This window comes from Melospiza georgiana, chromosome 3 (assembly GCF_028018845.1).
Source record: "Melospiza georgiana isolate bMelGeo1 chromosome 3, bMelGeo1.pri, whole genome shotgun sequence".
NCBI lineage: Eukaryota > Metazoa > Chordata > Aves > Passeriformes > Passerellidae > Melospiza > Melospiza georgiana.
Window position 1 is genome coordinate 16,921,807 of NC_080432.1, and position 27,192 is coordinate 16,948,998.

The 27,192-nt window shown below is 45.8% G+C and overlaps 1 protein-coding gene across 2 annotated transcripts in view; it reads left to right on the forward strand.

Annotated features, from left to right (window-relative positions):
* Nucleotides 1-4,233: 4,233 nt before the first annotated feature.
* LOC131080897 (phosphofurin acidic cluster sorting protein 1-like) overlaps nt 4,234-27,192 on the forward strand; it is a 55,031-nt gene continuing 32,072 nt past the window's right edge. The window contains exon 1 of one of the 2 annotated variants that reach the window (XM_058019543.1): nt 4,234-4,421. In XM_058019543.1, coding sequence (XP_057875526.1) covers nt 4,234-4,421 — 188 coding nt within the window. The remainder of the gene's footprint in view (nt 4,422-27,192) is intronic. The other variant, XM_058019544.1, reaches the window with a different exon arrangement.

Genomic DNA, 27,192 nt, shown 5'->3' on the forward strand with positions numbered 1-27,192 from the left:
TGCAGGAAGAGCAATGGGCCTCTGTCCATGCAGGCACCCAGGGAGGGGGACAGCACAGAGGTATCCACATGACAGAGGTGAGAGAGGGGTGCTGGAGGAACCTACTAGCAATGGGACTAAAGACAAGATGATTCATCCATGAGCTGGAATCATAAAACCCCTGAGTCTCCACTGGAGACTAGGACAGGAGGTGACAACATTTGTGTGGGAAGCAGTAAAGAGCTGCTTTGACAAGGCACATAAAAATCAGGAGCCAGAGCAAGAACAGATACTTGTGTGCTTCTCTAGAACACGATGCAGGAGCTGGGGTGCCAGAGTTGGTGTGTGGATGCATCTGTGTGATGGATAAAATGGAAGGGAAGCAGAGAGGGTACGCCAGGGTTCCCAGCTGCTCTCTGGCTGCTGCCAGACTTGGGTGGAGAAGCATTTTCAGCTTAGCCCATGAAACCTGCACTTTCAGTGCTGTGAAAAATGTGTATTTTATGATTAACTTTTTGCAAATATTAAAATGAATATTATATGTGTTGTGTTAGAAAGTAATGCTGTATTCATTCTCTTAAGTACTGTGTTCAATAGAGTTTTAGGTTATAAAAAATGTTAAAATAGAAACTATGCTATGTAAGATACTTTTTTTAAAGAAGACTTGCAGCAAGATAGCAGCCACAGGACACCCAAATCTTTCAGAGAAAAAGAATTTATTGCCCTCTTGTCAGAAGAAACGAACTTCTTCCTGCCTTGAAGGCACTGTTAGGATTCAGAGGAAGAAGCTGACACTGACCAGACAGAATCCTGTGTTTGAATGGAATTTATGCATCATGTATGAGGTGTATGAATATGCAACAGGCTGCTGCTTTTAAGGGTTAATCCTCTGTTAATGTGGGTCCTTTTTCTGGCTTGTGCTGCCCAGAAAAAGGCACCCAGACTGTCCATAACTCTTTGTATTTATTGTCTCATATTGCCCTAATTCAAATTGTCCAAATTATTATTACTCTAATTATATTACTATTTTAATAACCCTTTTATTACTGTTAAATTTTTAAAATTTTAAAAACAAGTGATTGGCGTTTTTCACAAGTGCCATCACTGGCACTGAAAAGTCCCTTTTCAGAGATGGGGAAATCCATCAGTCGTGTTAACATCCCCAAAGGGGAGCTGTGGGAAGCAGAGGAAGTTTGTCAGCAAGGAACAGCAAGCAGTGGCTGTAATGGAGAAAGGCAGGCAGTGGCCTGGGGACCGTGCTGAGAGCTTCAGCTGTGACACATAAAAGAAAATAAGTAAAAATAAGCTTTTCTGAAGGCACATTTCAAATGGGTTATCTGGATGCTGAAGAGCATTTCCCTGATGTCCTCAAGGATCATATCCACAAGGAAGCAAACCTCAGCAAGTGGCTGGCACACAGAAAGGTCTCAGCATAAGAGGAGCTGGGAAAGCAGCTGAATGTGATGACCACTCTACTAGCCTCTGTTTAAGCTGGAAGACAACCAGGATTTGGGACTTGCAGTGAAAAACACAGGATAATTTTGATCCCAGAGAGTGGGAAAGGCCACTATGTGTGGAAGAGCACAGCTGTGGGTAGGTCATGCTGTAGGCACAAAGTCAATATAACATGAAGACAGGAAAAAAATGAAGAGTGGGCTGTGCAGACGTGCCCCCAAATAAATAAAGCACATTGAAACAGCCTGAGAACAAATATATAAATATAAATTCATCTGTAAAAAAGCCAGAAGGCCAAAAACCCCAAGTGAGCTGCAAGAAGTACTCGAAGGGAACTGGCTGGAGGGAAAGAGGCAGAGAAATGTACCTCAGTCCCACTGAACATCCTTCCAGGGGAAACACAGCAGAAAAGAGGAACCTCATCAACCAGAAACTGCAAGTGGTGGCTGTGACAGCTAAAGACCATTTATGACCTGGGGACCGTGCCCTGAGCTCCAACAGCTCTGAGAAAGAATCACAAATTGTAAACCATGGCACAGCCCCAGGGCAGAGCAGAGGTGGCTGGAAGTGATGGGCATCCTTCAGGAAAGGGGGAGCAGCAGGAATGCCAGCCCTTGGGAAGTGCCTGGAAGGCAGTCACCTCAGCAGGCTGCCCTGGGCTCAGCAGGGAGGTGCCTCTGGTCTCCTGGAACTGAAAACCCGGAGCACTCAATGCTATTAAAGTACCCACAAATAGCCAGGAATGGTGACTCAGACTAGAAAGCAAATGGATGAAAGCAAACAGCTGGGGAGGGACTGCAAGGGGTTTTCTCAGGGTAAATCATGACCCTACATCTAGGAAGCTCCTCTGGAGCAGGCAGCTGCTTTTGGGGAAAGGCAGTGGTGATACCCAGCTGAGGTCAAACAATGGTGGGTGAAAATGCTGTGAAAAAGGCCATGACCATTGTGTGACTCTCTCTGGCTGCAAAGCCAAGGTTTCCACATCAATTGGCAGAATGCTGTGAAAATGCAGCTCATCCTTGGTCCAGCTGCTCTTACACAAAGGCCTCTGCTAAGATCCCCTAGAAAATGTTCTTAGAGAACCAAGGCTGTCAGCAAAGGTCCTCTTGTGCATTAATGACCCACTTAAAGGAAAGCAAATACATTAAAGCAGCAATCAAGCTGTTTTGTGAGCAAGTCAGGAGGTCTGGGCAGCTCTGCTGTGATCCATGCCATTTATCATGTGCAGAAATGGGCTGGGAAGGTGGGCAGGGAACAAAAAGTAAAAGCTTGATGATGGTTCAGATTGTCCATCTAGTCAAACTGGAATCTGGTGTGAATTCCCAGCATGTTACTGACCATCCTGAACCTCAACAGCAGGGCAAATGTAGACCTGACAAATGCAAGTGAAAATAAAAGGTGCAAGGGATAGATTTCAAATTATACATCAGTATTCAGGAAGGTGCCCCTGAAATGTTTACTGGTAATGTTTTGAAAACACAGTACTCAAGATTGACAGTAGAAGCCATGGATGTTTTGGGCTGCTTTGCAATATTTTGCTGCTGCCACTTTTCTGAGTCTAATTCCTCCACTGGCATGAGCCACATTTTACAATCTGCCTGGAATTAACACTGCATCCATGGAAAACTCTGTCACTGCTAAATGCCTTGAGGAGCACAGGTCCCTGCAGAAGCTGCTGGCTTTTCTTTGTTTTCTGCTTTGACCACTATTGACTTGGCTGTTTCTTTCACACAGTTTTCAGCGCAGCTCTTGGACCATCTCTGCTTCCTTTTGGGAGCCCTCAGCCAGTACCACCCTATTATGATTATTTGATTTCTCTGACATCCCATTTTTTCAAGAGGCAGAGCCATTTCAGACAGATGGAGGCAAGGTACGGGAGGGAACTTTTATGTTTTCTACCAGAACAGAGTGCACTTGTCCAGCTGTAGTGTCACAGGCTTGCCCTCACCTCTGTCCCTAGGGATGCTCTGCCCTGCACATGCTTTATAGTCTGAGCTGTTGAAGCTCTGGGCACGGTCTCCAGGTCCCAAATAGCTTTTGCCCATTGTTTTGCTATTTTGTGGCTGCCACCACTTGCAGTTTCTGGCCGACGAGGTTCCTCCTTTTGCTGCATTTCCCTGGAGACCTTCAGTGGGACTGAAGGGGGTTTCTGCTTTTCTTCCTGTAGCGTGACAGGAGTTCCCAAGTGTTTCGAGGAAAGAGTCAGGCAGAGGTCTCGGCTTCCTTTTGCCCTCAACCCGCCGTGCCCGCGGCTCCGGCTGCTCCGTTCCTCCTCAGGCCCATCCTCCGGCCATGTCTCGCCATCGCCGCCACTCATGCAGGGCCGAGGCTCTAGCCAGCCCCGGGGATTTTCCGCCGCTGCCCGGTGCGGGGACGGACAGACGGAGCGGCAGCAGGACGTGTCCCGACCGCGCCCCTGGGCGCGCTCCCGCGGGCGGCGGCCGATGCGCTTTAAAGGGAGCGACGCCGCGCCCTCCTACCCCCGCCAAGCCGAGCCGGGGCAGCGGCGCCGCTCCCATTGGCTGGCCCCGCCCCGCCGGCCTCTCCGATTGGGCAGCGGCCGCCCCGGCCCCGCCTCCCGCTCGGCTCCGATTGGCTGTTTGCCATCAGTCGCGATCCTGGCCCTTTCTCCCGGCTCCGGTTGGCTCGTGCCCGCGCCCCGGCCGCGCTCTGATTGGTCACTGGCCGCGAGGGAGCGGGGGCGCGCGCGCGCGCGCGCGCCGGGGTGGAGGCCGTCGCTGAGGCGAGGGGCTCGCGCCGCCCCCCAGCGCCAACGGCGGCGGCGGCGGGATGGCGGCGATGGCGACGGCGGCGGCGGCGAGCAGCGTGCTGGGCCCGGGCCCCGCCGCGGGGCCTCCGGCGGCGGCCGGCGGGGCGGCGGCGACAGCGACCGCGATGGCGATGGCCAGCCCGGTGCCGGTGCCGGTGCCCATGAACCTCTTCGCCACGTGGGAGATCGATCGGTCGGCGCCGAGCTGCGTGCCCAGGTGAGCCGCCCCGCCGCCGGGGCCGCGCGGAGCCCGCACACGAGCGGGGCCGGGGAGAGGAGGCGGCCCCCGCAGCATCCCCGCTCCTCGGCGGCGGGAGGCCCGGCCCCGGCAGCGGCTGATGCGCGGCGAGCCCCGGCGCTGGCGCTTGCGGCGGGAGCGGCCCCGGGGGGCGGCGGGCAGGGGGCACAGCGCCGAGCGCGGCTGCGTTGCCTCCATGTTGCAGCCCCTGGCGGGTGCGTGCCGCGGTGGCCCTGGGGCTCAGAGGGGCTGTATCGCGTATCGTCGTGGCCGTGCTCGGGAAAGCTGCCTCTGTCCCCCCGAAGTGAACGGTGATGGCCCTACAGCCGCTTCCGCGGAGCCAGGCAGTGCCCACCCGCATCCCTGGGCCTGTGTCATCTGCGCTCCAGACCTTGGGGGGCAGCGGGAAGGATTCTCTGTGCTGCCAGCTGAACTCTGAGCTGTATCTCTGGTAGGGCTGGGAGACAAGCTGGGTGGTGTGGATGTCACCACTGTCAGTACGGCTAGGTGTGCTTATGAACACCTGTCATAGAGCCAGAAGGTGCCTGGTGTGTTAACGAGGTGGGTGGGTGTCCTTCGGCTCACTCATCTTACCAGACTCTCATCAGATCTTCTCATGAGAGTTACAGGGCAGATTCAGGAAGTCACCGTGGTTCCTCGTGTCTCTGGGCAGTGGTGTGTTGTCTGCAATGATGTATTCAAGTGTTTCACAAAAATTAGAGGTGTAAAATTTAAGAGGGTGAGCAAAAAAACCGTTCCTGTAGGGCAGCAGGATACCAGCCTTTGTGAAAGGGCTTTGCTGGATGAGTGTGTACAGGGAAACTCAGTGACTGTGTGGCCAGATGGGCTAGAGTAGAAACGTTCCAAAATACTTCAAGCTACTAACTAGAGAAAGCCTCTGTGATTGTGGTGCCCAAGGGAGTGCTGGGCTCAGCAGGCAGCAGATGTGAAGGAGTTTGCAACATGTGTCTGCTAAAAGCCTGTGCACCTTTTGATGACACATGCTGAGGCTGTTGTGGGAAGCAGGAAGCAAGTGATCATTTCATAGCTTTAAAGTGACTTGAGGTGTTGTTCATTTGTGGGCAGCTTACTCCCAGGCTGGAATTTGGAGAGCAGGACAGAATTATCAGGTTGACTTCCTGTAGAAAAAATTTGCATATGCAAAGCACAGAGCTTAGTGATGGTGAAGGATGTGCATGTTTCACAAATGGAAGTGCTCCAGGAGCTTGGGAGAGCAGAACTGTTTTGGGCAAACCACGACAGCATGACTGAGAATAGTGAGTCTGAGTGTAGAAGAGTGTAGAAGTGGGTTACACAGGTGGCAGCATGCCAGTGGGTGAGAAGTGATGTGTAATCAGTCTGAAAGTTGTTTGTAGAACTGGTGTTTGGCCCAGTGAATCCTGTGTCTTGTCACAAGGACAGTTTCCATTAGCATTGTGTAGATGCTTGTTCTAATGCACGAGTTCTTTGTGTGCTGCCAGCCCAGGGGGCAGCCATCTGACACAGCTGCTTGCAGGGAATTTCTGTGAAATTCATCTGAAATATCATCTCTGGAGTATCTTCAAACACAGCATCTGCTAAGATGGGAGGAAGCTAATGGAAGCTGATTCTTCCTTCAGAGCCATGGCTCTGACATGATGTGCTGTCACCTCTGTAGAGTCAGCAGGTCTGGAGAAGCCCTGCCAGTGGCCACAGTGACCAGTGTGGAACTGGTGATTCTGTGTTTTCCAGCCTTCTGTTAGCCCAGGCTCTCCTGAGTGAGCAGGTCATGGATAGCACATGTCAGACAAGTGTTTCAGTTAGCTGAAGTGAGCTCAAGCCCCAAAGCTGAGCTGTCAGTGGTGTATCTGTGCACTGTGCTTCTTTATTGCTTGCCTGCGTTCTCTCTCTACTGACCTGCTGGTGTGTGGTGCAGCCTGGATGTCTTCTTCTTCTTCTTGATGTGTTCTTCAAGGCAGGAGCTCTGCTGTGCCCAGCACAGGTGGTCCCTGCTCTCACTGTGCTTTGGGAGTGGTGGCAGAATAATTTCCATCCATGGGCAATAATGTCCTTGGGCTTCTCTATCCCTTATGCATGTGTAGTCTGCATTTTTTCATACTTATGGATATCTGGAGAAAGAAGAACTTTGCACTGGTTTTAATGCTATAGAAGATGCATTTTAATAGAAGATTATAGAAGATATAGATTATCTCTTTATAGAAGATGTCCCTGTGCTCCTTCTTAGGTGTTTGATTTTCTGCAGGTGCAGCTCTGGCTGCTGCAGGAGTGGGGCTGGGCTGGGTCAGCCTTTGTGGGGTTATTTTTTGCTCAGCTGTTAATGCAGGACAGGTTGTCCAGGCCTTCAAGGTGCCAGAAAGAGTCTGGGCCAGTACAAATGGGCAGTGGGAAGTACAAGCCCCAGTGCATGGAAGGGTTCAGTAGTGACTGCAGGACTTTTGGTGTCCTGCAGGAGGATCTCGGCTGTCTGAGCTCAGCTCTTGCCTGGAATGGAAGGTTTTCTCTGCCTGAATCGGGCGTGTGCCACTGAATGAAGCCCACATTTATTTCTGGAGATTGCCTTGCTCTCTGGATGGAGGTGTCATCCCTCCTGCTGGGGTTTTTCTCTTTTCAGGGCCAAGTTGAGAGAGATCTGTGACCTCTTTATGACCAATCTATGAACTGACTGAGCAAGCCTAGGCCCTGCTGCCTTTGGCTTAAGTGGCTGCCAGGGGAGGCAGAGCTGAATGTTCTGGGCAGTGGGTTATTATGCAGAAAGGCAGAAAGAAGTAAACACCTGGAAATGATACAGAATGCTCTTTGCATCTTCAGTGGGGCTGCCCATGGGCTCCAAATGATTGGCTTCCCATCACAGTGCCTTAGAGGGAAAGCAAACCTGCTTAATTCACAGTGCAGGATGTGAAGCACACTTTGGCTGAAATAGTCCATCAGTCAGCCTTAACTTCCACTCACAGTTGTCTTAGTAGAATCTTTATAGCAGTGTTCTGAGGTGGGAATGTCTTTATTGAGATGCCTTGCATGTAGGTCCCCTTAGGGGTAGTAGCAGATTTTCACTGTGTGGAGAGGCCAGAAGTGAACCAGAGCATTGCCAAGGTAAAATGTCCGTCTGCATCAAGGTAATGCCTCACTGTGTTCTCATTGTTTTGTGTGTTGGGAAAAAATGTGTCAAAGGACTTGGTGCACACATGCTTGAGGTCTTGTTATTTCCACATAGTGGTATTTTCCACCTCTTTTAATAGGACTGCTCTTTTTATTTTTTTTTTCTTTAAACATCTGAGCGTCCATAAATGTGAGTTCTTAATTAGGAAACAAGATAAGATTGTGTGATTGTGTTCACTTTTTCCATGACACAGCTACTGTGTTCAGTGTTATGTGGATGTTGTTTCAGTGATAAGTAATCATATTTCTAGTTAGAGGTGAGAGATACAAGTTGTGTTTTGGTTGCTGCATCAGTATTGCTGCAAAGGCAGATTCTACCTGTGCAGATGCTGCTGCTGCAAGGATTGGCACTGAAGAATGGCACTGCAAGGATTCAAATACCCTGCATTTCATCCACAATGCCTTGTATCTCAGTACAATGCATGAGGAAACATTCCAAGTCTTGCTGCCACCCACACAGTGTGCCTGAACACAGTGTCTTTTGTGTATGGTTGTTAGAAAGGCATTGATTGATGGAAATGCATGTTCTGGGCTCACTTTGTGTGTGTACCTTCAGGATGTTACATTCCAGCAGGTGCTCTGGATTCTCTATCATTATAAATTGCAAACTTTTCTTTTGGAGAGTTACAGCCTAATGAATGTGTTCTTGGAATGAGAGCAGTTGTTGCAAGTACAACTGGAAGTATCCCAAAAGTGCCAGCTAGGGTGATCCTCTGGAGTTCCATGAGGTGAATGCTCTTGTCTCTGCTGCCCAGTTTTCCTGTTTGGGCAGCCAGTGTCCATTACCTGGTGGAGAGCAGGTTAACACTTTATTTGTGCAGGTGTGGTTGCATGCTTCCATTGCCTGAGGAATCCTTTCAGTGACAGCTCCTGCCCTGTGGTGTGGAGTGAAGGAACGTGCTCTCCTCTGGCACAGCCACATCAAGGGGCTGCTGTGGGCTCAGGGGTCTCTTTACTCTCAGCACAGAGCATTCTCTGTGTTTTCTACACCCCCTAAGAGTTTCAAGAGCCTCTGAACTGGGTGTTCCTTTAAGAAATGCTTATTCCAGCTGGAAGAATATGTATTTATCTGCCTGAGATGTTCTTGAGTGGTTTCCTGGGTAAATCAGACATTTTCATGGTAAACTTCCAACCTCAGCAAAATCTGTTCTGTTTGGATAAGCTACAGAGTTGCACCTCTGGGAATGTTAAATGATTCCAGATTGTTCCTTCAGAAGACACTGTGATTCCTTGACAAACTGATGTAGCTTCAGACCCAGAGTGCTTGGGAGAGGCCACAGTTTCTTGTAGGGAAACAGTCTCTTATAAGTGGTGATATGCCCTGTTTGAATTATGATTTCCTTGCAGTCCTATATAGAAAACAAAATGTTCTAAACAGCCATCAGATTGCTTATTATTCTTAATATCATGGGCTTGGCTACAGGCCTGCAGGATAATATGTCTCATATGCTGTCCACTATCTGTAGCTCTCTGTGGCAGTGGAGCACATTTGGGATTTCTTCTCTGGCAGTGTTTGGTTTTCCTTCTGAGCACACAATAATTGAGCAGAACTTGGGACAAGTGTGCCCTCCTGATGTGATTGATGGGGGTGTGCTCCGTGCAAAATGTTCATAGTGACTTCCCTGAGGGTTTGATTTTATTTGGAGGACCTGTCATGCTGCATCCCAGCCTTGTTTTCCATGCTTCATTCATCAGCCAGGCTGTGTTGCAACAGGTCTCTGATGGTTTATCAGAAATGTTCCATTGTTCTTGCTGTGCTAGGACACCACGAGTGCACATTCCACTTCTGGCATCCTCAGTCACTTGTGGCTGCTCTTTGGCAGCCATGTTGTTGGTGTGCAGTCCACCCTTCTCTGGGATCACCATCCCCAGGGCTTTGTTCTGCCAAAAGAAGGAATTACTGAGCACCAGCAGCTTACAGGGTTCCCTTAGGGATCCATTCTGTGGTTTAAGTCTGTGCTGATGCTTTTGTGTACTTGTTTGAACCTGGAATGATTCTAGATTGAAAGCTGTGTCTCCTATCAACTTTAAAAGTTGTTTCCAAAGAGAGCCAGAGGTAAAAAACATACTGCATTTTATAGCATGCCAGGTGAGCATATGGCCAGAGCTGTTTTCCAAACACCTTGTGGTGTTATCTTGTCCAAGCTTTCAGCATTCCAGCTGACAGGGAGGCTGTGCTTCTGTTTTGGTTTGTTTTGGGTTTTTTTTTAACTACATCAAAGCTGGTGAATCCTGTTTTGGGAAACAAGAAGTGAGAGTGTCTTACTCCTCTGTGTGGGATGTGGCAGCAGGAACTTGTCTCAGCCTCTGGGGAAGCAGACAGCTCAAGTGATGCTGCTCTTGTAGCTGGAGTCTCTCAGCTAAATGAGGCTTTGTTTGGATACTTCAGCACACTCATGGCAGCGTGCTGGGAGCAGAGCTGCAATATTTCAGGTGCCTGAACACACTGCAACTGTGGCTCCAGAGACCACTCCCTGCTCTGCAGTGTGATTCAGCCTCAGTGCACACAGCCCAGCATCAGGCTGACGTTGTCTGCTGGCCTGTTGCAATGCCCTGTCCTTTCTAGTGCTGCCATCTCTCATGCCCTGGTTTGTGCATTGTGGTCTAACTCAGTGAGGGGTTCTGTTCAGTAAATTAGAGCTCCTGGTCTATGTTTGTTCTGTGTTTTCCTTATTTACTTACTCATGCTGATTTTTAAACTTCCATTTCTTATCATGTTTCTTATTCTTCAGTGTGAGCATATTTTAAGTAGCATGAGATCCAAAGCCAGGGCATGTGGGACCATTTCCTGGACAAAAATTGTCCAGGTTCCACACCCAGCTATGTGTTTTAATGTATGTATTTACTGTTTTTCTGTATATGTGATAAATAAATCCTTACCAGTATAGGCAGTTCAGGATGACAGCAGAACTCATGTCTTTAGTTCCATTTTCCAGAACTGAAAGCTGTTAACAATTAGGTGTTGGACAGTTGCAATGGTAGCTGGGTTAGAATAAGAGTAACTCCCTGGTAAAGGGTTTTGCTACATTTTTCTTGTTCTTTAATAGCTTTCTCTACCAGGAGAGAAGATCCTGTTCCTGCAAAGCCTCTCATTGATTCTTCTGCTGTTTCATTTTCAGTAACAATTTAAGTATCCATATTATTTAGATAAGTATCATTTAGGTTTACATTGTTTATATACTTTTAGAAGAGCCCCTGTGTATTTAGGATTTCCCTCCATGTTCCTTCAGCTTCTTCTTCTAGTCTATTTTCTGCTTTATCAATACATTCCCTTTTTTCTCATTGCTCCTTTCCCCCAAAAGCCCTGCCCCTGCCTGTGATACTTTTGACACTGTTCTCATGATTTTTTCCTTGCTTCTGGTTTTACTTGCATACCTGTAATTGAGCAATCTTTCAATCCAAGTCTTAATTTTTCCCTTCTCAAAGTAGTTTGATTTTTTTCTCATAATTTAAAGACTATTCCTTGTGAAGCTGTAAGCTACATCTAGTTCTTGTATGGCTTGTGTTTTTCAGCTGAACTGTGTTCTTGATCTGCTTGGGTTGTTTTTTAATGGCTTTTACATTTCTTCAGTGTTAATGAATATCAGCTTTTTTCTTCTAGACTTTCTGAACTTTCTTTAATGTGCATCCCTCAAATAAGTCCCATAAGTCAACATTTCTTTCAGTTCTCTCATACCTTGTGCTCAAGGCTGCTTCTTCCAGATATTCCTTCCTTTCCTGTGTGCTCCTTTGTCAGAAGCAGAATCTGAATGTCCTGTTTGGATTTCACCTCCTGTGTGTATGAATAATTTATTAAATTTCTCCTTGATGTTTGTCAAGTCCCTTGACATTTCAAGCTTTTCTTCCCCTGCCTCTTATGTTCCTTAGCTTCCAGTCAGACAAAAGGACAACATTCCCATTGCTCTGCAGTTTCACTGTGTTCATCTCATCTGTGTGTTGCTGAAATGTTAATATTATTTGGAGGTGATTTTAGCTGTTGCTGTATTGATTTGTGGAAGTATGGACAAGCTTTGTTTCAGGCTCCTGCTCCACCCACAAGGATCTGAGCAGAAAACTGCATTGTACAGGCACTGGTTATTAACAGCTTTTGTTGATGAAAAGCCCAAGAACAAATGTGCCAGCTTTGGTAAGAATCACTCTTCTGGGTGAAGAATCTTAACTGTGAAACTCTTGAGAATTAAACTTTTTTTTTCTTAATTTTTTGAAGAAGCCTCAAAAACAGATGTCTATGCTGGTTTGAGACTCTTTCATGGGCTCGTATTGCTTCAGTGTGTTGTCCCAGGTGTAACCTAACCCGGGGCAATGTTCTGAGCCTGCAGGGATTCAGCTCTCAGGTGCTTGCCAGATCGAGATAAAGCAGAGGAAGTGGAAGGGATGACGATCTTGTGTCCGTGCTACTTCAGGAGGAGCGATGTAATGAAATGTGAACTCTACGTTAAGCATGAGTAGGAAAAATGTTAACTACACTTTAGGGAGGCTGCTGTGTGGCATGATTGCTTTTTGCCAGTGTTTGTGTGTAGATCTTTACCCTCTGTATAGTGTAAGGAGTTGGTGTGATCAGTGACCTAACGCTGACCTCATTTCACCGCTTTTCCCAGCCTAGCTGCCTTGGCACAGCAGTCATGGAGGTGTATCCCGGCAAACTCTGCCGGGTGATGAGTGTGGGAGCGTGGTCTGTTCTGCATCCCCATTAGCACTTTCTCACTTGGTTCAAAGCTGCTTGTCACCGTGTCTGAAGCACTTGTGCTTTCCTTTCTGCAGAGAAGGCTGCAAGTGATGTTTTTGTAATCACCGATGCTTTGTGGTGGTTACTTCATTAACACATTTTATTTTAGCCTGGAGACTGAGCGAGCTGTTCAGCAACAGGGCCCTGACAGGCTCGGAGCAGGTGTGGTGCATTTGCACCTTGACTGCTGCTCTCTGCTGAACTGGCGCTGCTGCAGCTTTTGTTAAAGCAGCCTTGGATTTGGGGACAGCTGGTGCAGCAATTCTGCTGCATATGGAGACACAAAATTTCCAAATCTGTTACATTTGTGAAGAAAGTTCCATGACATTGGCCATGCTGTTGCTGATGCCTAATTTCAGGATGGCTAAAATGCTCTGGAGAAGATCAGGTGCTGCTGCAGACTTCCACTACTTGTCTGTCCTGAGATGGCTTTTGGGTAGAGCCCCAGTGAACAACTGGAAGTTTTAACACAGTGATTTTAAAGCAGTGGCCAGGTAAAGATGGGGTGTGTCCCACCTAGTGTACCCCTTTTGTTGCCTAGAAAAGATAATTTTAAAAGTTCAGCATGTTACCATTGCCCTGTGGATTGGTTAGTAAGCTCTTTTTAAGGTTTCTGGCGGGGGGCTGTTACACATCTGCAATGAATTTGGTCATGTGCTCTTTGCTAAACAAGTAAAAGTTTGAAAATATTGTTTGAAAATAAAGCAGAAAGATGCCCTTGTGGTTAGGACACTGAAGTGAGGCTTAGATTCAGATCTGAAGTTGCTTGCTCTTCTAGTTGAGGTATCCCTTTCCCTCCCTGAAGCCACAGCTATGACTCAGGTTCCTGTTCTCCCTACTTTGTTCACAGCTGTCTCCATGCCACAGTGTTGCCTTTTTCTTGCATGTGACAGGGCGAGAAACCACCTGAGAGTGAGAGCACTGGCAGAGTTTGCTTTGCTGCCAGATGGGAATCCCCTGGGAGCTGCTGGAATCTAGCTGAGATTTGGGGAGCAGTGTGTAGAAATGATTTGGACTTTCTGCTGAGATTTTAAGGGCTGAGAGAAGCTATTGCTCCTGGTTGAGGCAGTGAGTATCTGCACAGCTTGCAGTGAACATGAGGGAGGCTGATGGCTGTGTGGCTGGGTGGAATGCTGTGCATGCTGGGCCAGGGTTCAGGCTGCTGGGGCAGATCCTCATGCATCCCCAGGAGATGCTTCTTGACAGTGTCCTTATTATCTGGAATTGAGCTTGTGTGACAGGACGTGCCAGGAGGCTGTGGCAGAGCCTCACATCCTGTTGTGGTAGATGCTGCATGATGTGCTGCAGTGAAATGTTGCTTGTTTTGTGGGGGGTTTACTCTGTGCTTTGGATAAACATGGGTGAGGGGGAAGCAGAGGTGAAGGATTCATCCAGCAGTTAAAAAGTGGCAGTGACAGATTAAATCTTTTGTCTCTGCCCAAATCCAGATTTAGAGTTGAGATCTGGATTGCATCACTCTAAGAGCAATTAAGTCTTGCTGTAGCAGGGCCTAGGAAATGCAGTTATGTCACTGCAAGTCTCCTGTTCACACAGTGGGGCAGCAGTTGCTTGGTTTGTCCTCAGTTAATTTTCCTTTTTATTTTTTGTCACTCCTTACCAAATATTTGGGTATTGTGAACAACACTGCCAATGAGTTGTAGCCTCACACAGGAATCTGCTAGGAAATTACACAATGCCTGTCCAACTCTCTCAACTTTGATCTATTTGCCCACTTTTGTACTGTCTTGTCAAGGGCAACTGCCCCAAAGAACCATATTTCATAGAAATCTGTGTTAAAGGGAGCTTGGAGGTCCTGTTGGGTGCCCTGTGGTGGAGAATTGGCTGCCTTCCAATCCCCTATTTGCTGGCTGGCTGTGCTGTGGAGGTAACTCAACCATCCTCAGGGTTTGCTGTCTTTTTCCAGTGGGATGGTATTGAGAATCTGGAGGGGGAAAGGAGGAGAGAAGGCAGCCTGGAAAAAGCTGATATGAGTGCAGGAAAGGGGGTGGGAGAGAAGGTGCATTTTCAGGCTAAGCTGTTTCAGCTGTGTTCTCTCCAGTGATGCATGTGTGTGGGTTTGTGGTGTGAAAGGATGCAGAGCTGAGAGATTGGTTTCAAGGAGTCTGTTTCATTCATGGTTTGTGCAGCAAGGTGCACTTGCTCCCTGCATAGGTAAATGTGCCTTTAAATCCATGAGTAGGAGGCAAAATTAACCCAAAATTAACACTCCTCTCAAACAATTGGAGTAGGAACAGTTTAACAGCCTCCCACTTGCCTTGTAACTTCTGCCTACTCACAGCCCAGGCAAGAGGAGGGAAAGGAAATCTCTTAACCTGATTATTGTTTGTGACTGCAGGAAGCAATCCAGTTACAGCAATACTTTAATCCTGACACTGTTGGATCCCACTTAGAACAGAGAAATCTTGGTTTCATACCCTTGCAGGCAGGGATGTGGTGCCTGTAAAGAAAATCATCAAACCTCCCCTTGCCTTGGCCTGAAGAAACTGTGATGAGGCTCCACACTGAGCACTGGGAGCTTGTTGAAAGAGCATGAGAACAGTTGGCCCCAAAATTTGAGTCCTGTCTATCTGTCTAGGTATGGAATGACTACCTTTGTAGATCTGAGTGTCTTTTGGGGGAAGTTTGAAGCTTTTAGCAGATCCTGATAGTTGTGCACTCTTGGGAAGAGGAATCTTGAAAATCATTTTCCAAAGACCACTTCTGCCATTGCAGCCATGGTTATTTCTCCTCTGGGAGCTGGCAGAGCTGTGAGATTAGGGAAGAAACCAGGCTGTAGGCTGTGACAAGGGAAATGCTGTTCTTTGGGTGAGATGCAGAAATGCAGAATGGTGGGGGGTGGACCGGCAGGAGTGGTCACATCCCAGCTAAACACAGCTGTGAGCAGAAGGCAGAATAGGTATTGCCTCCAGAAGATTATTTTCTTTTTGAGAAATGATGTCTTGTGTGCAGTCCTGATTGTAGCAACAAACACTCCTGTTGACATGAATATGAATAGGTTTCAGGTCCCAAGTGACCAAAGGTTTATAACTCTGCTTAATTACAGCCTAATTTTTTTCTAATACTGTGAGAGTAAATGACTTTTCAAGGAGACCTGACTGTGAGATGTGCACGATATTGGAACTCTCTTTGGGAAAAAGGCAAAATTAAATGGATCAAGGTTTAAAATCCAGGCAAAATTTGTGTGAGAGAAGCTCCCTGGTCTGTGCCTTTAGAGTAGGTGTGTTTTCAGGCCAGACAAAGTTTCCATTGAGGTTAGCAGTGTTCAGTGTAAATGTGTCCCAGGGTGGTTACAGAACATCTTCCTTGTGACATCAGTGCTCCAAAGGAGATTATGAAGAGGAAGTGTAGAGTTACATGGTGTTTTGCCAGCACTAATTATACATTTTACTGTATAAATAAAACAGGTGAAGTTTCAGAATTCAGTTCCTGTTATCCAGAATAACCATTTGTTGCTGGTGGCTCTCTAGAAGGATCCCTGAGTTGTTGACAGTGCAGGTGAATTCATATGTGATACAGTTTCTCTGTCTAAGGGCAGACAGCAACATGGGGGAACTTCCTCAGAAGCAGCAGGTGGAACAACAAATGCTGAAAAAGGGAATCTCCTAGAAAGAAGGAAGGAAGAGAATAAAGGAGAGAAGAGAATAAAAGAGAATAGAAGAGATTAAAAAAGGAAAAGAGATTGGTTGGTGACAGTGTGAGGATTTCTAGATGTATCTTTTGAGTGTCCTGGTTCTTACTTGTTGACTATGAGAAATGAAGCCACTGAAGGGAAAATAACTTGGTTCTTTCTGGGCCTGAGAGAGATAATCTCAGGCTGCCTTAAAGAAGGCTTTTGAACAACTTCTTCCCTTATTTTTGCAGTAGGAAATATCCCTACAAATTAAGTGTTATATGGGATAAAAATGGAGGAAAACTTTTCCTATCCTGTTGAACTGAAAGACATTTTGCAACTGTGTCATTAACTGTATAACTGTGTGACAACTGTCAGCACTGGAGAAACTCAAGCCTGTGCCATTTCCTTATTATTTCCCTGGTTCTCACAGTTCTTAAGTTTTTACTACATCTTAAAACATCTGGGTTATGTAAAGGACAGGAGAGGCTGAGTGAAAGCCAGCCATGTTTTGTACTTGCTGATTTTCTTCCTTTCCTGTTTTCAGGCTTTGTATTACCTTGAGATTTCCCATTTTTCAGCTGTGATAGAAATACTTGTAAGGATTAAGCCTTCATGTTTAGGATTAAATACAAGGGGTGTTGAGGGAAGGAGTCTGTTCCATGCTTGGTGACATTGTTTTGTGCATGGACAGCCTGCAATGTTTGGGAGGAGAAGCAGCTCCTGAACAAACTGCTGATGGACTAGATCTGCTAATGACAGATGGTCTGGGGTGGAACTGCCTGGTAGTAAAATGACCAGGCCAGTGAAACAAGATAACAGAGAGATTTTTGGGGTTTGGGAATTTGCATGAGGTTTCATACAACTGGTTCAAAAGAGCTTTTCAGTCTTGTATTATGTTGCAGTTGATGCTGCCAAAGTGCAGCCATTGCCAGTCTGAGATGCCCTGAGTTTGGTTTTGACTCGTTGTCTGAAGATTTACTGACTGGAACACATTCATTTGTTGTTTGTGCTGAGTTTCACCACAATGTTTCCCTGTCATTAAATTGCCCCAATGGATAAACTTAAAGCAAATTCACCTAACTGAATGCTTCTTTTGGTCTGATTTACACCAGCTTTGCCTTGAGGAGTGAACCTGATGAGCTCTCTTGCAGTATTATGTGGGTATCCAACAAATAGGCCCTAAATATGATTTTTTTTTTTATGTGGGTATACAATAAATAGGCCCTAAATATGATTTATTTTTTCTTCTCTAATGGAAGGCCTTGAGATATTAGGAACTAAGAAAAAAACCTGCTCTTCCATATGGATATCCCTGAGAACAAAAGTGTTTAGAGTTCCCTAGGAGCCACAGCAGTATTTCTTCCTTGCCTGCCTGTCTTCCCTGCCCTTGCAGAATTTGGCATGTGCTTTCTGTTGCAGTGATAGTAGGAGTTTTCTTGTAAAGCTTTGTGATTATTAAAGGCAGGCTTTGTTTTCTTTTTACTTTGCCTGCAGAGGTTGTGCTTTGGAGGATTGTCATCCTCTGAATAGCAAGGCTAGCAGCTTTCTTCTTCTTTAGAATAAAGATCTAATTTTGAAGCTGTATGCAGATTTTGCACTGAAGGAAGATATCTAATAAAATAAGGAATTTTCAGTGTATTTCTTTGTGGCTGCAGCTACTAGATGAAATGGATGAGAGGCTCCTAAATCATCTGTGTGTTGTGAATTACACATCCAGTGATAAAACTGGGTGTAAAATCCTGCTCCTAACTCCAGGCAACTCTGGAGGCCACAGGTCCATATCATAACAGAACTGAGAGAGCTGCACTGTGAGGTGTGTGGTTGAGTTTCCCCCCTGTCCTTTCAGATGCATTTCAGGCTGTTTCTCAATGGCTCTTGGCAGACTTCCAGCCTCTTGCTGCCTTGCTCAATCAACTGCAGTGTGAGTAGTTTAGTAACACACCAAGAGAATTACAGCAAGCATGAGGTGGTGTGGCTGCCTTGTGTGAAATATTCTGCTGTGCCCTGGGAGTTCAGGTGGAAAATCTGCCTGGAAATGGCTTTTGGGCTTACTGGTTAGTATGAGTGCAAATCCACCACTAACTCCCAGCAGCTGGAGAAAAGTTTGTAGCAGTTGTTTTCTCTCTGTTGAGTGAGTTTTCTCACCAATCCAAAGGAGAATGGAGTAATGTGGCATGAATGCTGAGGAGCTGCCCCTTTGTAGAAGAGCTTTGCCTTTTAGGGGCTCTCTAGAAGTAGCAGCAGCCAGAGGGCAAACAGAGGGTGTGATGAAAATCCAAACATGGCCACTGGAAGGATGCAGTGCTTTTCATTTCTTCAGCCATGGTGGCTGGCTTCCATCCTCTCTTCCATGGAGCTGGTTTTGTGTGGCTTGGTAGAGAGGAAACAATCTGCCAGCTTTCCAGCATTTTCTAAGGCAGCTGTCAGTCCATGGGTAGGTGGGCAGAATGCCAACTTTCCAGGCATGACAACCCCTCATCTTTACTCCTTCCTGTCAGGAGATATCTTCCAGTGCTCTGTCCTCCCTCCTTTTTTTTTTTTTTTTTCCAGAAGAGATGGGAAGGATCTACTAAAGTAACTATCTCTGACTGGAGAGGCTTCTGGAGGGCGAGGTAGTTATAAATGTTATTTCTTAGAAAAGGAAAACCAAGATTTTTGAAGCCACTTCCTCTGAGTTGCTTCTGCCCTGGGAATATGGAAAAAAGAAAAGCTCTCTGCACCCCTTCTGGAAGTTGCCAGAACATTTGGCTGACTCTGGTGTGGAGCAAATCCTACAGACGTTCTACAGGTGCTAGGGAGTTAAGATATTTACAGTTCAAATATCACAGAATTCCCTGAGCTGCAAGGGATCCATGAGGATCACCAAGCCCAACTCCTGACTCCATATAGGACAACCTAAAATTCTCAAACTTGTCAAAACTCAAAATTGTTCACTATGAGGATGAATAGCCCAGAGAAGTTGTGGATCCCCTGTCCCTGGAAGTGCTCAAGGCCAGGCTGGATGGGGCTGTGAGCAGCTGTGCCTGCCCATGGCAGGGGAGTGGGAACAAGACAATCTTCCAACCCAAACCAGTCTATGATTCTGTGATAATTGTCCCCATGTCTGAGGAACATCTTGTCACTCCCTGGCTGTATGTCAGTTCAGGATGGGAACCAGAGCTCTCCAAAAAGTTAGGACTGTTTGTAGGTGTAAAGATTTTGGTGCTGTTTAAAGCAACAATGACTTTGGAGTTGTTGAGCTTCAGTGTTGAATTTGTCTTACATGAATGAATAGAGGACATCAGGCTGCTGCTTTGTCTGTCTGTTACAAGAAGTTGCATCTCATATCTGAGGTGCTTTTCAGCTCTGCTGCCTTTTTTATTCTGTGGACAGGGGGTAAATTTCAGAGATGGCTTGACACCAGCCCAAGTTTTGTTGCTTGCTGATAAAAGATGGATGCTGATAAACGTCCATTCCTCAGGGTTTTTTTTTTTTGTAGGGGGATAGAATATAAGAAAATAAAGATAGTGTAGAAAGTAATCTCACCCCTAAGGAGTTGCAGCTGGGCCAATTAGCAAAGATTAGGAGCAGGCCCCAGCTGTGACCAGTGAGAAGAAAAGTGCTATAAAAGAGTGGGGTGGCTGGGTGAGAAGGGAGCTGGAGTCAGTGGCTGCTTTGTGAGAAGAGTCAGTGCTTGGAGGAGCTGCCCACAAGAAGCACCAGGAAGGTTTGAAACTCTTGTGATAAGGAGACAGCAGTGTGGAACCCCTGCAATGAGATGACAACAGTTTTTGGTGTGTTGCCATTTCTTTTTTGCCTGAGCAAATATGTTGGTTGTCTGTGCTCTACAGGTCAGGCCAGCCAGACCTAAAAGACTTATGGCCCTCCTAATCTTAAAAAAAGAATGGAAAAAAACCCCAATGGGAAGTCTTACATGCTGAGGTTTAGAGGCTTACATATTAGATGTAAGATGAATGTTAGATGTAAGATGAACGGTTTTCTCATAAGTATCTTTTTAAATATCAACTTGTTGGGTTTTTTTCCCCAAAGAGCATGGTTTGCATGGCACCTTTCATGGGCTGTGGTGCAGGTAGCTGGGATGCATGACCCAAAGCTGTTGTGTGAGCTCTCAACACAGCACAGCCAGCCTTGTCAGTGGAAATTGTGCAGCAGGGTTCAGGATTCAAGGCAAGACAAAACAGATGAAATAAAAGTACTCAAATAAAGCCAACAATACTTGAGGAACTGAGGTGTGTTGAGGGAGAGAAAGGTGACAGGCACCCCTAAGTGGCTAATTGCTGTTGTCTTATCTTAACTGGAAGCCCTGCATGCCTTTCTGCTGGGTGATATGTATGGTTGGCATGACAAGTGCTTCCTGGGGGTGATTCATGCCTTGACTGGGTTCTTTCAGAAGAAGGTGGGATGTCCCGTTCTCGGCTGTTTCTGATGGCCTGGAAAGGCTTGGGATGGCCTTGGGGCAGCCCGCACTCCAAAGGACAAAAGGGGCCTTCAGGTTTCTTGGTCTTCAGTGTTGTTTATTAATTCTTATCTACAATATTTTCTCTCGGCCTGACAGAGATCCGCACAGCACGTCAGCCATGAGCACAGAGTGCCCTCGGGGCGGTCACTTATCTTTATACCCAAAACTACAAATAAGATATTTACCTATTGTATTGTATTTCATATTTCTCGAGTCCCATACTCTTGTTATGATATTCTTAAAGTCCATACCTTCTAGCTGGTTTTCTACCACACAGCTCCTCTCTGCTGTGCTGTTCCTCATGGCTTCACAGGGGCTCCTTCTGGGCTCTCGACCCACCCCCTTTTATCCATTGCCTTCATGAGCCACAGCTGCTGCCCAACTAAGGACTTCACAGCTGTGGCTCATTTAGAGCAACAGGACCCACCTATCCAATACATAGGACTCTCACTACATTTACCTTTTCTCCCCAATACCTTTCACCCTTATTGACAAGTGCACATTCAGTAAGAACCAATCTCAAAGTGCCACCATCACCACGAAAGATGGACGACTAGAAGAAGAAGGACAGGACATGCCCTAATTCCTCCATCTTGTCTCCCTAGAACCCCCCTGTATTGAGATTCTAAAACCTGTGTTTCACACTATAATTAACCTATCCCTTCACCATTTATCCCCGTGTGATCCTCCCATCCTCATACAGGTGTGGTCTCCTGTGCAGGATCAAAGTCCAACCACCAAACACTTCTGGCAATGTTCCAGGACCTCCGAGCCCCCGGTGACTCTGCACATCAGGAATGTTGTGCTGAGCTCCCACAGTGGGAGAGCTTTGTTCCTTTCTCAGGCCCAGCTCCAGATCCCCTCTGCTTGGACTCAGCAGGGACACCTGCAGTGGCACAGATTGGCAGCTCATCCTCCCAAATCTGCACTGGCACTGGTTCCAGCACATGCCTGGTTCTGTGAGGAGCTGGCTCAGTGCTGGCTGGAAGGAAATAGCTCATTGTGTTTTAGGTTCGTTCTCTGCTGGATGAGTCAATGTGTCACGTGCTCAAACACACAGTGCTGCTTGGGAACCACAGGGAGGGAAGGATACCATTGTATGTGCAGGGTGTCTTGATGAAGGAAAGAATGATGAATTTGACTTTATGTTTTTAGAAGGTTTGTATTTTAAATTTTTTTAAAATTATTTTATTTTGTTGGGTTTTTTTATTTGTTTTTTTTTTATTGGTTTTTTTTTAATTTGTTTTTTTTTATTTGGGGTTTTTAATTTGGTTTTTTTTTTTTTAATTTGGGTATTTTTTTAATTTTGGGGTTTTTTTATTTGGGGTTTTTTATTTGGGGTTATTTATTTGGGTTTTTATAATTTTTTATTTTGTTTTAAATTTTTTTTTATTTTTTAATTTTTAAATGCTTTTATTTTTATTTTTAAAATTTTTAAAGTTATTTTATTTTTAAATGTTTATTTTTTATTTTATTTTTAATTTTTTATTTTAAATTAGAATATTTTTAATTTTTAGTTTTTTATTTTAATTTTTAAATTTTATTTTTAATTTTTATTTTATTTTTATTTATTTTTTAAATCGTATTTATCATTATACTATACTATACTAAAGAATACAGAAAGGATACTTACAGAAGGCTAAAAAGATAATAATGAAAACTTGTGACTCTTTCTGCAGTGTCCCAACACAGCTTGGCCCCAATTGGCCAATGAGTGAAAACAACTCACAGCAGAATCCAATGAAACAATCACCTGTGGATAAACAATCTCCAAACATATTCCACATGAGCACAACACAGAAGAAGCAAGTGAGATTAGATTGTTTTCTTTTTTCTCTGAGGCTTCTCAGCTTCCCAGGAGAAGAATCCTGGGTGAAGGGATTTTTCAGAGACTGTGAACACCACAGGATACAGCATTGGGTGCTGGTGGTGGGAATTGGTTCTCCAGCTCCCTGCCTGCACCTTCTGATAGGAATTGTCAGTGTTTCCAAAGAAGTGGGATGTTACTTGATTTCTGTGAGCATCTGTGACAAGGGCCTGAAAATGAGCCTGGTGGGGAATTGTCCAGGCTCCTGTGGGAACCTGGTTGTGGGCAGTGAGTGTTCCTCACCCCAGGTATGTCTGCTCCATGCTGCCCTTTGTGTGCTCTCTGATGGGCACAGCCTGGAGCACAGGGTCCAGAAAATGGAGCCATGCTGTTTTATCTCTGGGAGAAAGGCAGTGGTAGAAGGAAAGGTCATTCTGACTTAGTGCTAGTGTAAACAGATTAAACCCTCCTCTTTACTTCTTCACAAATTTGTTTTTCCTTTGATTAATGTGGGTAGGGAGCACTCCTTACATTTATCCTTTTACATGGATAACTGAGTAGAATAAGGTATTTCTCACTGAGTGCCAGTTCTAATGGGGATGTTATCAGGTGTTCTCTTCCCTGGCACATTTTTCCAGGTGACTCCTTGAAGAAAATTCTCTGCAGGGATGGAAATATGTCTCCAACTGGAAAAAAATAAAATCTTCCAAAAGCACCAAAGCTCAGTGAAGTTGCACTGAAGTGCAGGGATTCCCAAGGACATTGCTTGTGTGTGTGTATGTGAGAAATCATCCTTTCTCTTTGTGTTTGAAGCTGTTACAGAGTTTCTAGTGCACAGAGGTGTTTTAAGCCCAAATTGCCATGGTGTATCTGGGGCTCCAAGTAAACATCATTCAGCAAGTGGATGGCAGGGAAATTCCCAGGGCTTTGCAATCTTTTGCTAGAAACAATTTCACCAGGGGTGCAGCTCTCAGTCAGGGGTGTGTGCTGGATAAATTATCAGCAGTGCTCAGATACCAGCTTTATCAAAAACAGTGCAAACTGAAGAAACAAGTGCCAAAGCAGCTAACAAATACCTCCACAGTCTTTGTTCTAGGATTGAAATCTTCCCTTCAAGCCTTTCTTTTTGCAGTGTGGGGTAACTGACCTTGAGTCTGAAACCCAGGGCTGCAGTCTCTGTGAGCAGCTGTTCTTTGAGCAGATAATACAAGTGTGTGGGAGACTGGCTCAGCCTGCCTTCTGAGGAGTAAGCAGCATTAATCTGGGGAGGTGGAGGGCTGGTTCATGCACAGGTGTGCCCACAGAGCCTGCTCATGGAGACCCAGGGACAGGTGCCCTGTGCTTTATGTAGCCATCCAACATCCAAGGTGTCTGTAACAGATGCAGGAGCTTCTCATAGTCATGTGCTCCATCTCTGTCCTCAGAGTTTGGTTGTCACCTGTATCTTCTGGATTTTTCTTTCATATTTCATAGCTCTTCACATTGCTGGGTTAAATATCTTTTCTTGCAGGAAGAATTAAACCATAATCTTAGGTTTTGTCTGTGCACCTTTGGGGTTTATTGTGTTTCACCCATATTCAGTTGCAGAGTTTTGGCATCCCACAGCATCCCCAAAGGTGAGGCTGGCCTTGCTGTCAAATCAGGATATTCCAGAGGGAGGCAAAAGCTCCACTGACAGAAATGTGAGTGGTGGATTAATCTCTTGTTTCTGTTGGAATAATTTGATCTTTCTCTGGTGTTCCAGGCAGTCAGAGGGGCTGACAAGAGCAATTGCATTAAGCCTGCTTAACCCTTGCTAATGCTGTGAGCCAGAGAGATTGCAGTATTGGCTTAAGCCACTTGTTTAATATCAGGTACTTGAGTTCAGGTTTTGAGAGAGGATATAAACAAGAAGAAAGGGAAAACATCCAGTTTTATTTCTTTGATTTTGGAAAATGCTGAAAGGTGCTTCAAATTATTGTCAGCATTTATAAAGTAGTTCTGAGGATTAATCACTCAGGTAGCTCTAGTTTGATGTTTTTGTTGCCTGTTGTGCTGAAACAACACAGGCTACTTTTTAACAGTGAAAAATCTGTGCTGCACACCCCATGTGTGCTGCTCTCCAGAGTGTCATTCCCTCAAACAGAAAAACTTGGAGAATCAATCACAATGGCAGCTCATTGATCTGCCTCCCAGTACCTTCCCAGCTTGGCTTTGCTGGATGCTGAGCCTGCACTGGCCATGCCAGCTGTTCTGCTGTCCCTTGGAGATCTTCCATTCATAAGATTGAGCTGGGCTGATCTTACTTAGGCTTGCAGTCCTGCTGCCAGAAAACTGGGTAGCTGGCTGTCCTCCAGGTGCTGAAAGGGCTTTGCTGTCAGAGTGTTCTGAGTGTGGTGGTCTCCGGTGACATGGAGTTGTGGAGTTGCTCTGGCAACCTGCATAGGTTTCCTCAAGCCCCTGCCTGGTTTCTGGTTTCCAAATTAGCTTTGTTACTCATCCCACTTTGGAGAGGGGACACTGTGGGCTGGGCCTTGGGGCAGATTGCCTGCTGGAGAAGCAAAGCAGCCTCTGAAGGGGTGGGGGCAGAGAGTGGTGCCTGCCCGCCTTCCCTCCAGCTGGGCACACCAACGAGAGCCTCTGCCTCTCTGCAGCCTCCCTGTTGCCTTGGCTTGCTTATTCCTGCTGTAGTTGTAGTTCAAAAGTAGTTGTGTCCTGGCCCCATTGCATTAGGTCAGACTGATTTGAAAACCCTAAGCTGTTTTCATTTTAAGTGAAACAATATTGAGAACTTAAGCAGAAACATTGCTTTAACGCAGTGCTTGCTTCAAGAGAGGTCATTCCTCTGAAGTTCATTTGAGTGGAATGTAGTTCCAACAAGGCCTTGGGTGAAGCCCTTGGAAGGCAGAATTTTCCAAGCTTTTGAGGTAACTCAGGGCCTGATGCTTCCTAGCTGGAATTCCATCCCACACCCTGGAACATGCAGCCTGTGCAGAACTGTCCCTTTCACTCCTGTGAGCTCAGTGTTGCAGCACTGTTGGCTCCACATTCTTGAAGATTTTCTTCTTGAAGTTCCATGCCTTCTCATGAGGATGCCCACAAGGTCTTGGGTGATTCTCTTTGGGTGTGAAAATGTGAAAGGGAGAAAATGAAACTTCCTCTTTTATGTGGTTAGCTTCTAACAGGTAAGCAGCCTAAATAATTAAGTCCTATACACAGCTCTAATATAGGATAATTAAGGGTTGGAGAGGGATAAAATTATCTTTTTTTTCCTTTTAAATAATATTTTAAACACATCTTTTTATAATGATGCATCATGGGTTATTATATGCATATCTTGATTGAAATTTTCTCATCTTCTCAGCATCTGATCACCCATCCCAGCACAATAGTCTTGTTTTTCTGTTTCTTGTGAGGTGCCCAGCACTGCTGCATACTTAGTGTTCTGGGCAAGCTAAACATGAAGTGTCTATCAAAAGCTGTTCCAATTTTTGTTCACTCTTACAGGTTCTGCATAACTGATATCTTGATTAAAATATAAATCATGTAGTTTTTTCCCATTTATGTGAAGTTTAGTAGCAAGTGGAGAGAAAAAGATAAGCTTAGGGAAATGCTACTTGGAGTTCCATATGAGCAAGAGTTGCTTATGTTTTGGGCTTGATATGTGCTTGGATCATGATCATAAGAGTTTAGATTTGGAGGTTCTGGACTGTGGACAGCAGAAATGCCTTTATATTGTCCAAGCCATGTGGTTCACTTAAAGTAACTTTTGACTTAACTTTTCACAGCCTTGAGCCTGAGATGTTCTGGGTATTGTATGTCTCTGATAAAAAGAACAGAGAAGCAAATATGTGCTCAGGACTGGGATTGTTGCAGAGCTGATAGTGATCTCAGAAACCACAGGAGTGTCATGTTCCTCAGTTCCTAGATGGAGATGCCTTGGAATGCCTGTGTGAAATGCTCCAGGGCATTATGAACCTGCAGCCTGCCTGCTGCAGAGACCATACGTGGATAAAGAGGAGCTGTTTATTGAATGGTAGCACGAGTTCTGATCTTCAGTCTGGCACAGGACTGTACATGTCAGTGTCTGTGCAGTTTACTCGCTGTGAAGAGGGAGTGTGTGGGGAGCTCTGGCACACCTGATTTGGGTTTTCAGCCCAGTTGGGTCCCCTGGGTGCCACAAACCCACCTGAGTATCCATGCTCAGACTGCTGTGGAGGTGATGAGAAATGCAGTAAATGAAAGGAGACTGGGGGTGATGCTGGGGGCACAGAATTGCTTTTACTTGTTTCTGCTTTTGCTCTTTGAGAGTAATCTTAAATATTTGTATTACATCTCATTGCATTCTGTATCTTACTTGCCAAGACTGGTTGCCTTAGTCACCAGGGCTGTGTAACTAGGACAACAAGATTAAGCAGGCAAATGTAGAAATAATGGTAATAACTTTCTCAACTCTTCCTGCAATTGGCTTGTATGAACAAATATCCTGCATGTGGGTGACTTGTGTCAGCAGTCTGTTCTCCCTTTGTGCCTGACACATGCTGAAATCCTGCTGGTGACACTGCCCAAATCCAGCTGTGCTGGTGCCCTCCTGCAGCTGGAATAAACCTGTCAGGACCATATGAATGTTGCTGTCCATTTCCTTCCTGAGCATGGAGCTGGAACAGAGTGCAGGGGACACTAAAGGCCAGCACTTGTGTGCTCAGTAGCTTGGTGGCAGATTCTGAGTGGAAAGGATGGGACCAGTGTCTGGTGGGATGGGGAGGCTGCCTTACAGTGCTGGGGCTGGCTGGTGCCTTCCATGCAGTCACTGTCCTCCATAGATGTTGTCCTCTCCTGGAACAGTTATTTACATGTTGATTTGTTTGCTCACTGTTGGACTGAGGAGGGTCTGAGAAATGGTAATTGTTGTCCTGTCTCTCATTCCTCAGGATACTATTTGCACTGTGGGTATAGTTGGAGCTCAGCTTTTGATGCAATTTTGCTTTG